Raw genomic sequence first — 14,936 nt, forward strand, 5'->3', positions numbered from 1 at the left:
TTTCTATAAGATTGTCACAAATGTTTGATTGTGTTTTATTTTTATTTTATTTTTTCATTTGATTTTTCACTACGAACGCTACACAGTGCCTACGATAAGTAAATTGTCATTCGATTTCTAACATTTCGAGCAATAAAGTAAAATATATGTAGATTTTGTATTAATTAAAATAAATTCCTACTAAATCAAATAGAACAACGTGTTTAAATAACATCCTGAAAAATAGGTGCGTAATTTCCAGATAGCAATTTTTCCTAATCTTATGAAATTATTCTGGATTTGGACAACTGGATATATTACTTGTGCTCATTCTGATTTTTTTAAGGTTTTAAGATGTTTTTTGAGTCTTATATGATTTTAAATAACTTGTAATTCAAAATATCTCTTGAGTATATAGAATAGCCGAAGAGTAAATACCCACTCATGCTTACTTGCATTGTCCATTGTCATTTGAATGAAGCTTTTAGATTATATCAGATTAGCTGTAAGTTTTCGAGATATTTGCAATGAATTACTCTATATAACAGCTGAAATATGATTTGAATAACATGCAATCCAGATAAAATCTGCTGAGAGTAGACGACGAAGATCCCTCATAGCTAATAGGTTTGTTCTAGTCATGCCTAACTATTAAATAGATTGAGTCTTACTAAAACTGCATTAGGATCAGCTTAGCTTATTATTTATGGGTACATACCTGCTGGCCACCCGCTGCATTGAAGGGCAATTTCAATGCTAAAATATATATATTTAGTTCTTAGCTCAAATTTGGTTTGTTGACATCATTGTTTCTGGCCAAACAGTGGGCCCCCGTGTTGGCAGCCCGCAGTTTCCGTTAGTCAGTTGTCTGGCATGCATGCCTATATACGTTCTATCTGTATCTCTGTATTCATCTGTCGGCGCGTGGGCGCCTGAACGCTAATTTTCATCATTTGTGTTCAGCTGAGTTTTCTTTTGATATTGACTTTATGTTTAAAGAAATATATATATATATACACGTATGCATATATAAATATATATATCTACGACAATTCTCTGTGGGGTTTTGTATATGATTATTTTCTTTTGGCTATTGCATTGCCGTCTGCCGACTGCCGCGTAGAACTGTGGGTTAATCGTTCAACTGACAGCGACGTCGCCAGATGCGGCCAAACAAAATTCAGATTATGAATCGCTTGCTCCGAGTATTTGTCGTGCGACCATTGCCGATGCTCAAGGTGCGCAGCACAAACAAAGTGCTTTCGGTGTTTTTTTAGTTTTTCCGTGCGGTTTTGAGTGCGTGAAACTTTGTTAGGCACGGCTAATTATATGTGAGCGAATCGTCGCGTTTGTCATGTTTTATTAGTAGCCACTACTCATAGCAAAAATAATGTACTGCACTACACGTCTGCTGCGTTACATACTCTGTGTCATCAATTTGATTTATGCTGTAAGTGAAACAATCAGCCCTGTTCCAAATACCAAATACCAAAAGACCAAACAAATACATTTTTAACATCTGACGTGTGCGAATTCTGTTTGTAATGTGTTTTACAGTGCTAGAAAAGTGTTTACAATAAGAACTTGCCCAAAACAAAGAAAGAAACAACGCTGTTACAGCGAAAATACCATGAAATGCTAACATTTTGTTTGCTATGTTCAACAGAATTAATAAAGTGTTTACAAAATGGATTGGCTTCTGTTATAATATGAATTATATTGAACTGAATCTAAACTTGGAACTAAGTAAACAGTATATAAAACACAGAATTTAGACTCCAATTCTTTCACCACATTTTTGGTATTCAAATGCTCTCTGTAGATCAAATATAGCGCTTCTTATCAATGTAAATAATGATGATGTGAACTATTTACAGTAGCAGTAGCATATTTACAGTACGCAAATATGATAAGCTAAGGTCTATGCTTTAAAAGCAGGCAGTAAGAGCAGATATAAGAACTTTGAATTTAATTGTTTTAACGGCTTTATAAGCAAAGTTATAAATGTCACACAAATCATAGGATCTGCAGGTATTCATCTCTTTAGTGAATTTATAAATAATATTAAAAGTATTTTTGTTCAAATTTCAATAAAAATATCGAAAATAAATTTAGTTTAGTAAATTTTAGAAAAACCTAAAAATTAAAATAGTAACAAATTCACATACCTTAATTGTATTATAAAAAAAATTCGAAATGAGCTGATCGTCCAAAAATAAACTCTATCATTTTGTAATCTGTTGACATTGACTAGAAACATTCCAAAGTTAATCCAAATAAAATTCCCTTTCGAATAGTTGAACGGCTGCCTGCTGATCTGGTATGGCACCTGGTTGTTGGACAGCATTGCCGAGCAGCAAAATTTCGTTGATCATGGCGAGAAACTGGCTTCCATATTGTGCATTCTTTTAGGCATAGTCATTATAATAGCCAGCGTATTTGGCACTGTGGCCCTGATCAAGGACTGCAAGAAGATGCTTATAAGTGTAAGTGCAAAATGGTTAATATCAAATACCCTGTATTTAAATAATTTATTCTTTTATTATAGTACGCAGTGCTATTAATAGTGCTGTTGGTTATACAGTTCGTCATGTTCAGTATTAGCTTTGCGGCCAGCCGCGATGCCTTGCCGAACAGCTTGAAACAGGGCTTCGATGAGCTGTGGGATCCACAGCACAGACTCAACAGCACGCTCAACATTTACGAGGAGTGGGTGAGTAGTTGTTAACAGATGAGTTGTGAATATAAATGCTAAATGGTGTATTTGTTCAATAGTTACACTGCTGTGGTCGCAACAGCCCCGAGGATTATATTATATTGGAGCGTTATCTGCCTGCCAGCTGTTGCCTTGAGCGTGACTGCACGAATCCTTTGAATCTTTTCAAGGACGGCTGTGAGCAGAAGTTCAAGCAATATGTTAGCAGAAAAACAGCCAATTTTCATACAATCAGCTGGTTTACCATACTGACTGAGGTGCGTTGTAGTCGATGTAGTCAGCTTAAGATATTTAAAGAATTCATAATCTGAATACTATTCTGAGTACTTATCCATAAAAAATATATCAACTTGCTTATATTTTCTAGTATAGCATTATGTAATATATAAATACATAAATAGCTTAATTCCCCCTTTTTCGTTACCTCTCTAACAAATAATTAATTTTTTTATCTATATTTTTTCACCTGCAGTTTATGGGCTCTGTGGCCACCTGCTATTTGGTGGATAGCATACGAAATCATCGAGATCGCGTGCGTTTCTATAATTAAGCTGTTCCGTTGATTATTATTGTCCCACTGTAGACGTATTATAATTATGCTTAGCCATTGTGCCATTGTGATTTGTAATTTAGTACAGTTAGAAAAAGAAAAAAGTTGTTTTACTATTTTCATTGATAAAAATATCAATGCCATCGAAATGCGTTGTAAAACCCAAAACTCCCACGTCATAAAAATAAAAATAAATATATATATATACAAAACCATAATAAAACCTGTTGCTATTGACTAATTTCTTGTTGACTGCCAGATAAATAATATAAACACAGCAATGAATCTGAAAATGAGTAGGATTCAACGAGCAAGCGAACAGATAAAATAGAAGAATAGAAAACACACACAGATACATATACTGATACAAAGATACAGATACACACAGTCTCGGAGAAGCGCCTTCGCCTTTCCCAATAAGAGCAGCCGTGTGGGCGACGCTCGATTTTCTCATTATACATAGATCAATGGCTGAGTGAAAAGCTGTTCTATCCGCCATATACTCGCACTTTTAAAAACAACAAAAATAAAGAAAACAAAATGTAAAATGTTTCAGTTGTTGCACGGCACTGAAAGGCAACGGTCAGAGATTTGGCTTGCAACCGTCGTATAAATACATACATAGCTTTTTATATATATATATATATAGATATATAGATAGATATATATATAGATATATAGATATATGTATATATATATATATATATAATTATATATATTCTCGGCGTATTCGTAATCATACTACGCGCGCGCACCTTTACCAAAACTGGCTATTGCCTTATACGTAATACCTACTTAATGCATTCTGACTGATATTTTAGTTTTATTGACGCGCTGTTTTGAATAGCTCGTTCGAGCTAGTCAGTCTGCCAGTCGGTTAGCCGTTTAGTCGGTTGGTTAGTGCGACAGCTGCTGTCGTCTCGTCAGCTTCTTCCTTAACGCTCACTTTTGCTAGCTGCAACAATACAACATTACAACCACAACAACAACAACAACAATAAGATGGGCCTGTCGGAGACTACAGTGAAGCATCTGCTGCTGCTACTGAACTTTGTGTATACGGTATGTACAAACTGCTGAGATGAAAATGAAAATAAAAGCAAAATGTTATCTGATGCTCACCTGTTTTTCATTTTTGCAGGTGCTCGGTCTGGTGCTGATTGGCTTTGGCATTTTCTTTCTGTAAGTAAATATGGGTGAGATAATAAAAAGGCTTCATCAAATTTTGCAACAGTTTCCCAACAATTAATTGATTTAAATTAAACTCGTGATTCAAGCCAATTGAATGTAAAGTAATTAAGTTGTATACTAAAGATTTTTGTGAATTTTCTGACAGTGTTTGGGACTCAGTCACCGCATGAACATCTTATAGTATATGTATAGTATATAATATCAAATTTCAGTTAATTAGTAAAGAACTTCTGATGAGAATCATCAAGAGTAGCTGGCCTTTATTATGAAAGTCATTATTTAATAATCAGTCAGGAAAGTAACTATGGAATATTGACTTTCAACATAAAGCACAGATAATTCTAAGGATTATTATCTCATGTCTCACAATCATAGCTTAAAAATTATGCTATAGAGCACATATTGATTTATAGAAGAAGAGGTAACTATACTGGAAAGTCGGCACAGAATTTAAGAGCTCGAAGGTGGCCACAATAACTCGATCTCTGACATATACATGTATATTAATATTTTTATATATTACTTTTATTTTATCATATGTCTTGCCTTATCTTTAAAGAATATATGTAACTTCGGTGAGCATTGGCGAAAATGTAGCTGGCGGCTTGATCATTAGCCTGGGCATTGTTATAGTCATCATTGCAGTCGCTGGCTGTGTGGTTGCGGCACGCGAATCACCCAGAGGCTTGCTCCTTGTAAGTGCAACTCCACTTTGAACTTGATTTGTTTAACTGACCTATTTCGTTTACTGTACAGTATGTGTTGGCTATTGTGCTGTTGATACTCACACAGCTGCTGTTCCTCAGCATGGTCTCGCACGGCACGAAGGACGGTCTGTCGGGCAGCATTAACGAAGGCTTTGAGAAGCTCTGGGATGCCGAACGCAATGAAACTGGAGCTTTGGCTTATTACGAGACCTGGCTGCACTGTTGCGGGGTCAATAACTACGGAGACTATGCGGTCATCAATCATGCGGTGCCCAGAAGCTGCTGCCCGGAGCTCAAGTGCGTCAATGTCTCCAGTGTGTATAAAGTGGGCTGCAAGTCACAGTTTGTAGAGTATCTGGACGAAAGGCTATTGGTGTTTAAAATTGTTTGCTGGCTGCTAATACTGGGCGAGGTAGTATTCAAGAAACTTATATGATATCTAGGACTATATTGTATTAAAAATTGAACCTCTTTCAGGCTGTTGGCGCCTTCTTTGGCTGGCTGCTTTTGACTGGCTTGAAGAATCAAGGACGTCGTAACAACTCTGTTTGGATGTAAACGTAATTTAACACTAAGCCTTAAGTATTATTTTTAATTAATATTAAAAGCAACTAATATTTATTTGTTTCAATATTAAAGTCGATTTACTACTTCACACCAAACTGATTAGTTTCCGATTTAATTGCGTACAGAAATGGATTTTAGCCATTCCTTTTAGTCACTAAACTGCAGTTGGCATGTGGTTAAAATCATTTGAGTTTTACAACTATGATGAATACTTACATAAAACTCATTTCTAATCTATCGTCTACACTGAAATAGTTCTCCAAGTGACTTGGTTGTCTAATGTAGCAATATTTTATACTCCAGAATATCTTATCCAAACAGGCACAACAATTGGCCTACTTTTTGCTTCTCTTAAATATATATATTTGTAATAATTATCTGCACAAAGTTGATATTAAATTGGCCTATATTTAGCAGTATAAGACTTTGATTGCTTTTGAAGTATCGATTGAAGTAAATGAACATCATTTAGCTATAAGATCATGGCCATCTGCTTGACTAGTAATCGCTCTGTAAATAAAAAATAATGTAAGCATCTTTATTTATGCAACAAAACAAAAAAAAAAGAAATAATAAAAAATAATATTTACAAATAAGAACAAAAAAAATTAATAAAAAGTAAAACATCAAAAAAATTACACAAAACAAAATATTTTTAAAAAATATAAGAAACTACGCAGTATTGAAAAATTTTTTTAAGAATTTCCAGTTTCAAATTTGATCATCAATATTATATATAAATCGATGTAAGCACATAAAATACACATATACTAATATGTATACTAATTGACACTTACTTTATTAAAACTGACTGTTTTGGTTAATTTTAGATATCATTAGAGTTTTATATATATTTTTTAAATTCAATCATATATTACTTTTAATTTAAATTGTTTTTTTTTTGTTTTTATGCTCGATTAAGATTGGCTTAGAATTTGCTGCATTCAGGCTTAGTCGGTTGGCATATCTTTTCAGTACTCCATCAATAGTTAACAAATTCTAGATATAAACAGTTAAATATAAAAAATATATATTATGTGGTTAATGTAGGTAATTAGGTAATTAGCATATAAAATTGAGAGAAAATAATATGTTGGGTAAAAAAAATGAAAATATCCAAAATCCTGTTAAATACGTAATTACAGCACAATTTAAATATCTTAGTAATTGTTTAATTCTTTGGCAAACTCTGGCACACCCTGTATTGTTTAAGCGCCTGCGCTGAACGTCGCGACAAAAATGCTGAAGCTCGAAACCATGTCAGACGTCAGTCGATTGGCAACGTTCGGTCTGTAAGCGAGGCAGCGCGTTCCGTACTTGGCTTCAATTGGAGGCGCGTCAATAATGCCCCCCAGCGTCGCATAGACAATTGGGTTCACTGTCATTGTCACACAGACACAGCATAAATAGCTGAGCGTGCGGCGGCTTCTATTCAATTGCAGCTAGTGAAAAATCAGTCGTAAGTGCGTTGTGCGAAAAACGTGTGTGTGCGGCAAATCGTTTCCCCCGTGTTTAATTAAAAAGTTAACTTCTGTCTTTCTTTTGCTTGATAGTTCCCCTTTGCTGGTAGCCATGGAGAAGTCATTTGCCATCACACCCTGGAAATATGCGCTATTCACGACATGCATTCTGATAGCGGTAAGTCGTTGACCAACTAACTGAAGGCCGTTTCCTGACCCGATTATATCGACCGCACAGACAATGCGTAGCCAAGCCAAGTCAAGCCAACCAAATTTCCGCATATGCAAGAAGAAACAAATCGATATTTTCGTGAATGTATCAAAAAGCCTGAAACAGCTGTCGGCACTCGGCAATCAAATGCCTTTTAATTATTATTTGAATGTTTACGTTTGCACTCATTTTTTGGTTTTTGTTTCTATTTTTTTGACATACATGTGGTATACGTAATGCTGCGAAATATTCGCATAATTGTGGGCCACAGCCGGCCATTCACACCCATACTTATATCGCTGTAAATCTATTTATGACAGCCAAATGGCAATATTTATAAATTGAAAATGCCTCTACTAATAACTAACAATATACATACGCACTCATATACATATATATTTAGAGTAAAAAGTATGAGCTCTTACAATTCTGCTTTGTTCACTATACGTAAACATTTTACTGTGCTGTAAGCTTAATGCTGGTGAGCCTTAGACTTGACTTGTGTCGGCTGACATTGAGTCGTAATTTTATTTTATCTTTGCTCATTTGTTTTTTTCCCTGTATACCATTCGCAAGCGCTTAAATGCCCCGTTCTTCAGCTATTCAATTTCTTCCTTCATTCGTTTTTGTTTTTGTTCTTCTTCTTTCTAAGTTTAACTATTATTTCTTACTTAGCTTTCTTTACATGGTCATTCTTATATATAGAGATGCCTATGATGACATCTTAAGCATTTTGTGTTTATGTCAAAAACTTTCTTCTTTTGCTCTTCTTGCTGCATTCTTAAATGTTCGGCCATCTGTCATCTGTTAAATCAAGTGTAACTGTTTTTAATTAGGTCTACAAATGTCTTTTTAATCTTGTTATTTACAGGGCTTTAATATCTTGTTCTTCTCTTGTGGCGTTGTCACCTGGGGTTCCGCTGCGTCGGTCTATGGCGGTTATTCAGCTGCTCTTTGCGGCGTTTTAATCTTTGCAGTTTCCTTTCTGGGCATTTATGTGGCTCTCAAAGAGTCGTATAAGTTTTCTAATTATGTAAGTGCCTCAATTAGCTTCTTTAATTGACATTATCTTATATGAAATATATTTTTTAGTATATTATGTTTAGTATTTTGACTATCGTTGTGCTGACCACGTATTTCTTCATCTTCTCGAGCATGAAGAGTCAATTGTTGGTGAACTTTGATGAGCGTATTAAGCGACTCTTCGAAGAGAAGTCCACGCAGAATGATACAATGCAGCCCATACACAGCCTGTTCCGCTGCTGTGGCCTTGACGGACCGCAGGACTATCTGGGCAAAGAGGATGGCGGTGCCTTGCCGGCCAGCTGCTGCTATGGCTTCGATTGCACGGTTGCCTCACATATGTATGAGGACGGCTGCGTCATCAAGGCCGCCCACAGTCTCCAATTCCAAGCTGAGATTAATTATTATGCAGCCATTGTCATCTTAGCACTGGAGGTGATTTAATGAGTCAAATGTATAATTAAAATATATTAACTTAACTTTTATTTGCTACAGTTCTTAAGTCTACTCTTTGCCTATCTCATGGGCAAGGCTCGCAAGCTCTTGAAAATCAAGGACGACGAGGCACCCATCAATGAGGATTAAATATATGACTCGGCCTCTTTTTAGTGAAGTTTAGTTAGTTGTAATACGAGCCATGGCCATGCCAAAATTATTCAATTTAATAAACGACATAATTAGCAAAGCAATATGTTATTTAACATTGGGTATTAATAAGAGATGAGCAGAGCAAGTGTTCTGGAAGTACTCTAACAAAATATCATTTGAATTCTCTTAATTATCATAAGATCATATCATAATGATCATTAACTTATAGATTATTTAAAAATAAAAATTATAATGATTATTATACTAATGAATATTTACATGATAGTCATCTTAATTAATATTTACATGATAATCATTAACGCAATGATCATTAACATAATGATCATTACAAACATTACTATCATTATCTTAATAACAATTCTTATAGTATAAGAATACAATTCTTATTGATATACTTAAAATTATTCACTATTTACCACCACACAGAAGAGGAGCACTGCACAACACACGTCTGACCAGTAGGGGGTCAGGGAGACGACTGAGCTAGCGCTGCAGCAGGCTCGCTTTATATAGGCGACGGAGGCTCAGTCAAAATTAAGTTCGACTCAAGAGCCTTTCTGAGAGTTACTGTTTGCACTCGTTCGCTGAGTGAAAGAGGTATATTGGTTATACGATTATAGAGCTGGCATTGGAGGTGCACAGACAGACAAACAGAGCTAGATCAGCTCGGCTCATTCGCCTGATCTGGAATATATATATATATTTAATAAATATTTATGTTGCCGTATTGCGAACATTAATCATTTTTTGGATTGATTGTATACAAATCCCAAATTCCAGTAACTCGGCAACACTGTTTCAATACCCAAAGACGAAAATATAATTTTGCTTTTATTTCTCTGGGCATCAGTCAGATAGCCGACGTCGATACGATCGGTTGTGTATATAATATATATTAGCTTTAATAAACGCTACGAATCCGAATAGCCAATATGGGCTGTACTTCCGGCTGTTTTAAGTGTTTCTTAAACATACTCAATACGGTCTACGCGGTGAGTTTTGCAGAGTTCAGAAGTTAAAGAGTAGCTAAATAATTTCGTGAATATTTAAATTTTGCCAAACGAGAGACAACTTGTTAAAGTTATATATAGACATATATATACATGTTGTATATACATCTCAAATACTGCAATGTGTGTATGACTGTGTATTAGAATTGTCAAATTATAGCCGGTTTTTGGCCAAACAATGTACAGAATAGATGGAAGTATATTTGTGTGTGATCGCTTATATATATATATATATATATATATATATATATATATATATATATATATATATAAATGATCACACACAAATATATATGCATATAATATATCTTTATATATATATATATATATATATATATATATATATATATGCATTTATCATTTATACACTATGTAAGCATTTTATAGCCCTAGACATATTTTTAAATACTTGCCGAGAATATTAAATCGATTGTAATGAAATGTATAACGAAGATGTTTACATATATATTTCTATATCTTCAGTCTGATATAGTAATATATTCATATTCCAGCGTCTTTGTTTTATTATCTTTTTATATAATATAAGAAAATTCTGAAATTGAAATTGGCAATGTATATAATATATAACCTATAAGAAAAGAAGAAGAAATAAATTTAACATGTACATAAATTTAAAATTTAGTTACTACTTCTTTTTTTAAATTAACTCAATTTTCTATTTTAAGATAAACTACAAAAAATATCCAATTACTTATTTACTTTCGACTGAAGCTCTTTAATGTTAAACTGAATATAAACATGCATATTTAATTAGCTTGTCTACAGAATACATAGGTCTTTATATCAATGTCAAAACTTTCTTTGCTTCTGCACATTAGAAAACGTTCTTTTCAATTATGAACCAAAAAATTTGAAACTTTTAGTTACTTTAAATTGAACATCTTTAATCTCAAATATGAAGCCTTAAGTATATTATATAAATATATATATATATAAATATATATATATATATATATATATATATAAATATATATATATATATATATATAAAATGAGCTTGTCTTTTGAATGCACAGCTCTTTGGCCTGTTGATAATTGGACTAGCCACGCTGAGCCTCAGCCAGGCACCGACTGCATATATTATCTATTTGTATGTGATTGGCGGGGTGCTGTTTGCATCGTCTATTATCGGTTGTTGTGGCATCTGTCAGGAGAGTGTTTGCCTGACCACAACGGTGAGTGAACTTGATAAACAAAACACGAATAGCATTGATTCTATGTAAAATGTTTCCATGCCACAGTATGGTTTCATCTTGTTGGCATTGCTGATTGTGCAATTGTTTGGCTTGTTTGGCAATAGCTTCGATGAGGAGTATATCAAACGCTATGCGGTCGAAGATGTCGATGTGAAATGGAAACAAGAGATGGTCGATCGTGGTGCTATGGATAAAATACAGCGGACGGTGGGTTGAACAGCAACTGAATAAATGAATCAAAAAAGAATAACTATTTGAACAATTTGAATCTAAAGTACGAATGCTGTGGCCGCAACGGACCGGAAGATTATGTGAGCATAGGTCGCACCACTCTACCAGACAGTTGTTATCCCGATGGCAAAACCAATATACCCTACTTCATGACGGGCTGCGTAAATGCAGCTGCTGATGAATTCCTTCGATTCTTCAGCTACGCTGATAATAGCAAATGGGGCTCGTTTGCTGTTACGGTAAATTTGTCTCGTTATCTCTATGGATGTATTATCATAATTAATCATTTTTATCTTTCGCAGGCTTTGCTGTGCTTCTGTACGTTTTATTTAGTACTGCGCTTTCGCAAGGAACGCCAGAGATACACATATCATTATTAAGAAATTTAGAATATTTACAATCTTTTCGAAATGAACTTTTCCGATTTGTCAATATTATTTTTAGACACTTACAAATAAATTGTGAATGCTTTTATAGCCCGGTAGTTTCTCTAATTGTTATTAATCATTTATTCCTGATACTCGGCTCAGGGCCCACAGCTATGGCGTCATTCAGCTCATTCATCTCAAATATGCTCTTGTTCCACTCATGACGCAATGTGTTCGATAATCGCATTAGTTTCTAAGAGTCTCCGATCGTGCCTCTCTCTCTTTCTCTCTCTAATTTTCTCTCTGGCTCTCTTTCACATAGTCTCTCTTGACATCTGGCCGCTATTTTCCATAGACCCAATTGCGGAGTGCACCACTTTGGAGCTTGGCTCTTCGGCTGGGTCAGACCGCCCGGCTGTGTGTTTGTTTACTTGTTTGTTTGTTTGTTTGGCTTCCGACATCGTTGAGGCTTTGGTACACAAGCACACACACACACACACATATAAATTGACTTTTGATTTTGGCTTTTTTTGCTTTTGCTTTTCGTGTTTGTTTACTGTGTTTTTGTTTGCACTGTGGTGCTCAGTGGTGCTCAGCTGTGCTCTGTGTTCAACATCAGCGCCAGCACCAGCCTCGGCCTCAGTTTCAGTTTCAGTTTCAGTTTTTGAGTTTTAGTTCGTTCGTGACCGTCTACGCTCGCAGTTCTCGACTTTGCTTTGGGAATAAAAATCTAAATATTGCCCAGTTTCAGTAGGCAAACTGTTGCACGTGTCGCTAATCAGCTTAGATTTATTCTCATTAATTGTTTTTTTCGTAACAAATTTTTTAATAATTTGCAATCATGGGCTGCGCTACGGGCACCATTAAATATTCATTATTTCTCTTCAACGCATTATGGGCGGTAAGTTGTGTACATTTTTGAAAAGTTTTCGAAACGAAACATCTGGCGTATTGAAAACTTGAAAATGGGCAAATGCATTAGCTATGTATTTGGTATACCATATTGGCAAATATGTTTCACAAATACGCCAAAGCAAAAAACCTTTTGTAGCTTTACCTAAGACCAGATGATATCATCTTGTGTATGCGTGCTTAGTTCACAGACTATTATTATTGTTAGTCTACAAAAGACAAATACATGCATGGTTTCTAGCGCTTGGCTAGTGTAAAAGTATGTGTGCGTGTGTCAGTATGTGTGTGTGTTTGTAAGAGTGAGTTGTGTCTATTGTCTATGGCTTTTTTGCATTCCTTGAGCCGCTTCGGAAAGCTTCTTTGTTAACAAGCGAGTGGCGACAACGACAACGACAACGACGTCATGCCTTCAGATTTAGTATAATAATTAAAAACTGAAGTAAAAAAAATAAAATAGAAACCGGATTAGAAAACGGACCACAAGACACCAATGTCAACACCTGGCGATGAAAGCGACCAACGTTTCATATTATTTTTTGGTCTCCAAATCGAGCAATTTGTCGTTATACGAAATATGCTCTCATGTCTCATGACATCAGCCCCAATAGCATATACTATATCATACACATGATGATGTAAGGAATCTAAGCTTAAGAAAATCTCGTCACAATAATTGGAATAGCTTCACTATTTCAATTGTGGGCGTTTAGGTATACGCCTATGAGTAATTCATGATTCACTTAGCTTTTATCTTTCATAAATATGCTCCTACTATATTTTCCTTTCTAATATATTTACCATTTTAGATACTTGGCATATTGGTCATAGTATTTGGCGGCCTTGGCTGGGGTGCTATGCCACAGCAATATGCCATCGGCATAATTGTGCTTGGTGGTATTATCTTGCTGATATCAATGTTTGGCTGCTTCGGAGCCATTAGGGAATCGTCGCGCATGCTCTGGACCGTGAGTGCCCAATAGATATATGCATGTCTATTCATATTTATGTTTAAATATTTTCTCTATTTCCAATCATTTCATAGTATGTCTCGCTGCTGCTGGTGCTGCTAGTGCTGATAGGCGTCTTCATCTTCTTCAATACTCGCGATGTATTTAAGAATTATGCCATTAAAACGGTTGAGGATCATTGGCAACTGGAGTTGACTAGGCCGGGCAGCATGGATCTGATACAGAAGACAGTTAGTATTGGATGTTCTTTAAGTGTTTGCCTATTGGTTTGCTAAACTCATTTCTCATAGTACTCTTGCTGTGGCCGCTATGGAGCTGCTGATTATATTGCCATCGGACATAGAAATAATACAGTGCCGTCGAGTTGTTGCAAGGGCAACAATTGCTTCAATCCATTGAACGTCTATCCAGATGGCTGTCTGACCAAAGTGGAGCTGGCCTTCGCCGATGAGGCCAGCACATCACGATACTGTGAATGGGGCCTGCTGGGCTTCGATGTAAGTGTCTCAAGTTCCCCTCTTTGCACTGAGTTTGTTGAGTTTAAAAATTTGTCTTCTTTTAGCTGGTAATTCTTGGATTGGCTGTCATACTTGCCATACACTATTCGAATCGCAGGCGCCGCTACAACTACTAATAGTATCTAATTAGTCATAATAGTCAATCGAATCGTACTCATAGTACCTCAGTTATAAGTGTCACCAATGTACCTTCTTAAACAGCTTTGCGCCATGTGTTCACTTGCCAAGCAATCCAATGAATAAAACATAAACTAAACTCGAATAAGCAAATTCTCTTTATTTTATTTTCAACATTTTTCAGCAGCGGAATTTGTTCCACAGTCCAAGCGCCACTAATCAATTAGGCAAACCAATCGAAACGTTCGGGTAAAAAACAAAAAATAAAAATATAAAAAGATAAATAAAAGAAAATCATGAAGCTCCAACGACGATACGCTTGATGAAGTTTTCATGCCAAGTAGTGGGAAAACAGCTGGCTTGACTTTATCCCCAAAAATGTCAATAAATACTACAAATTAGAGAGAGAGAGAAAGTAAGGGAATATCGTTTTGTGGCTTATTGAATTATGATATCGTTTTGATGTGTCCAGAGTAAATGAGCAAGGGCTTCAAATCTGCTTTGCGTTTAAATTGACTTACATACTTTTATATACAAACGCACATATATTGAATTGTAAAGAATCACATATAAGAAATTTAT

The 14,936-nt window shown here is 35.3% G+C and overlaps 5 protein-coding genes and 1 long non-coding RNA gene across 8 annotated transcripts; 5 read left to right on the plus strand and 1 right to left on the minus strand.

Moving 5' to 3' along the window:
• The first annotated feature begins 1,107 nt into the window (after positions 1-1,107).
• Positions 1,108-3,415, plus strand: LOC111593975 (23 kDa integral membrane protein). The gene is made up of 5 exons (XM_023307066.2): positions 1,108-1,429; positions 2,277-2,465; positions 2,528-2,692; positions 2,755-2,952; positions 3,168-3,415. Exons 1-5 carry the CDS (start codon positions 1,370-1,372, stop codon positions 3,243-3,245), a joined length of 690 nt encoding a protein of 229 aa, XP_023162834.1. The 5' UTR covers positions 1,108-1,369; the 3' UTR covers positions 3,246-3,415.
• Positions 3,416-3,794: 379 nt separating this feature from the next.
• LOC111593977 (tetraspanin-6) lies at positions 3,795-5,920 on the plus strand. Of its 3 annotated transcripts, none has more exons than XM_023307069.2 (6): positions 3,795-3,827; positions 4,067-4,307; positions 4,387-4,427; positions 4,996-5,131; positions 5,193-5,555; positions 5,621-5,920. In XM_023307069.2, the coding sequence occupies exons 2-6, from the start codon at positions 4,248-4,250 to the stop codon at positions 5,699-5,701; spliced, it is 681 nt and encodes a 226-aa protein (XP_023162837.1). In that variant the 5' UTR covers positions 3,795-3,827; positions 4,067-4,247; the 3' UTR covers positions 5,702-5,920. The 3 variants fall into 3 exon arrangements, with proteins under 3 accessions (XP_023162837.1, XP_023162838.1, XP_023162836.1); XM_023307070.2 differs by having other exon boundaries at positions 3,810-3,852; XM_023307068.2 differs by lacking the exon at positions 3,795-3,827 and having other exon boundaries at positions 3,982-4,307.
• On the minus strand, positions 4,983-5,281 carry LOC111593981. Its single transcript, XR_002751078.1, has 2 exons — positions 5,225-5,281; positions 4,983-5,172 (listed from the first exon to the last, which is right to left on the minus strand). It is a non-coding gene; the product is annotated as an uncharacterized LOC111593981 (long non-coding RNA).
• A 962-nt stretch (positions 5,921-6,882) lies between the features above and the next one.
• Positions 6,883-9,086, plus strand: LOC111593889 (23 kDa integral membrane protein). Its single transcript, XM_023306956.2, has 5 exons — positions 6,883-7,169; positions 7,264-7,348; positions 8,253-8,414; positions 8,474-8,839; positions 8,900-9,086. Exons 2-5 carry the CDS (start codon positions 7,283-7,285, stop codon positions 8,987-8,989), a joined length of 684 nt encoding a protein of 227 aa, XP_023162724.1. The 5' UTR covers positions 6,883-7,169; positions 7,264-7,282; the 3' UTR covers positions 8,990-9,086.
• A 790-nt stretch (positions 9,087-9,876) lies between these two features.
• Positions 9,877-11,948, plus strand: LOC111593905 (protein late bloomer). Its single transcript, XM_023306976.2, has 5 exons — positions 9,877-10,005; positions 11,061-11,219; positions 11,286-11,447; positions 11,516-11,710; positions 11,774-11,948. Exons 1-5 carry the CDS (start codon positions 9,946-9,948, stop codon positions 11,849-11,851), a joined length of 654 nt encoding a protein of 217 aa, XP_023162744.1. The 5' UTR covers positions 9,877-9,945; the 3' UTR covers positions 11,852-11,948.
• A 580-nt stretch (positions 11,949-12,528) lies between these two features.
• On the plus strand, positions 12,529-14,387 carry LOC111593890 (23 kDa integral membrane protein). Its single transcript, XM_023306957.2, has 5 exons — positions 12,529-12,740; positions 13,558-13,716; positions 13,794-13,949; positions 14,010-14,216; positions 14,282-14,387. The coding sequence occupies exons 1-5, from the start codon at positions 12,681-12,683 to the stop codon at positions 14,351-14,353; spliced, it is 654 nt and encodes a 217-aa protein (XP_023162725.1). The 5' UTR covers positions 12,529-12,680; the 3' UTR covers positions 14,354-14,387.
• Positions 14,388-14,936: the final 549 nt, after the last annotated feature.

This window comes from Drosophila hydei, unplaced genomic scaffold, assembly GCF_003285905.1.
Source record: "Drosophila hydei strain 15085-1641.00,03,60 unplaced genomic scaffold, DhydRS2 tig00008122-arrow-pilon, whole genome shotgun sequence".
Classification (NCBI taxonomy): Eukaryota; Metazoa; Arthropoda; class Insecta; order Diptera; family Drosophilidae; genus Drosophila; species Drosophila hydei.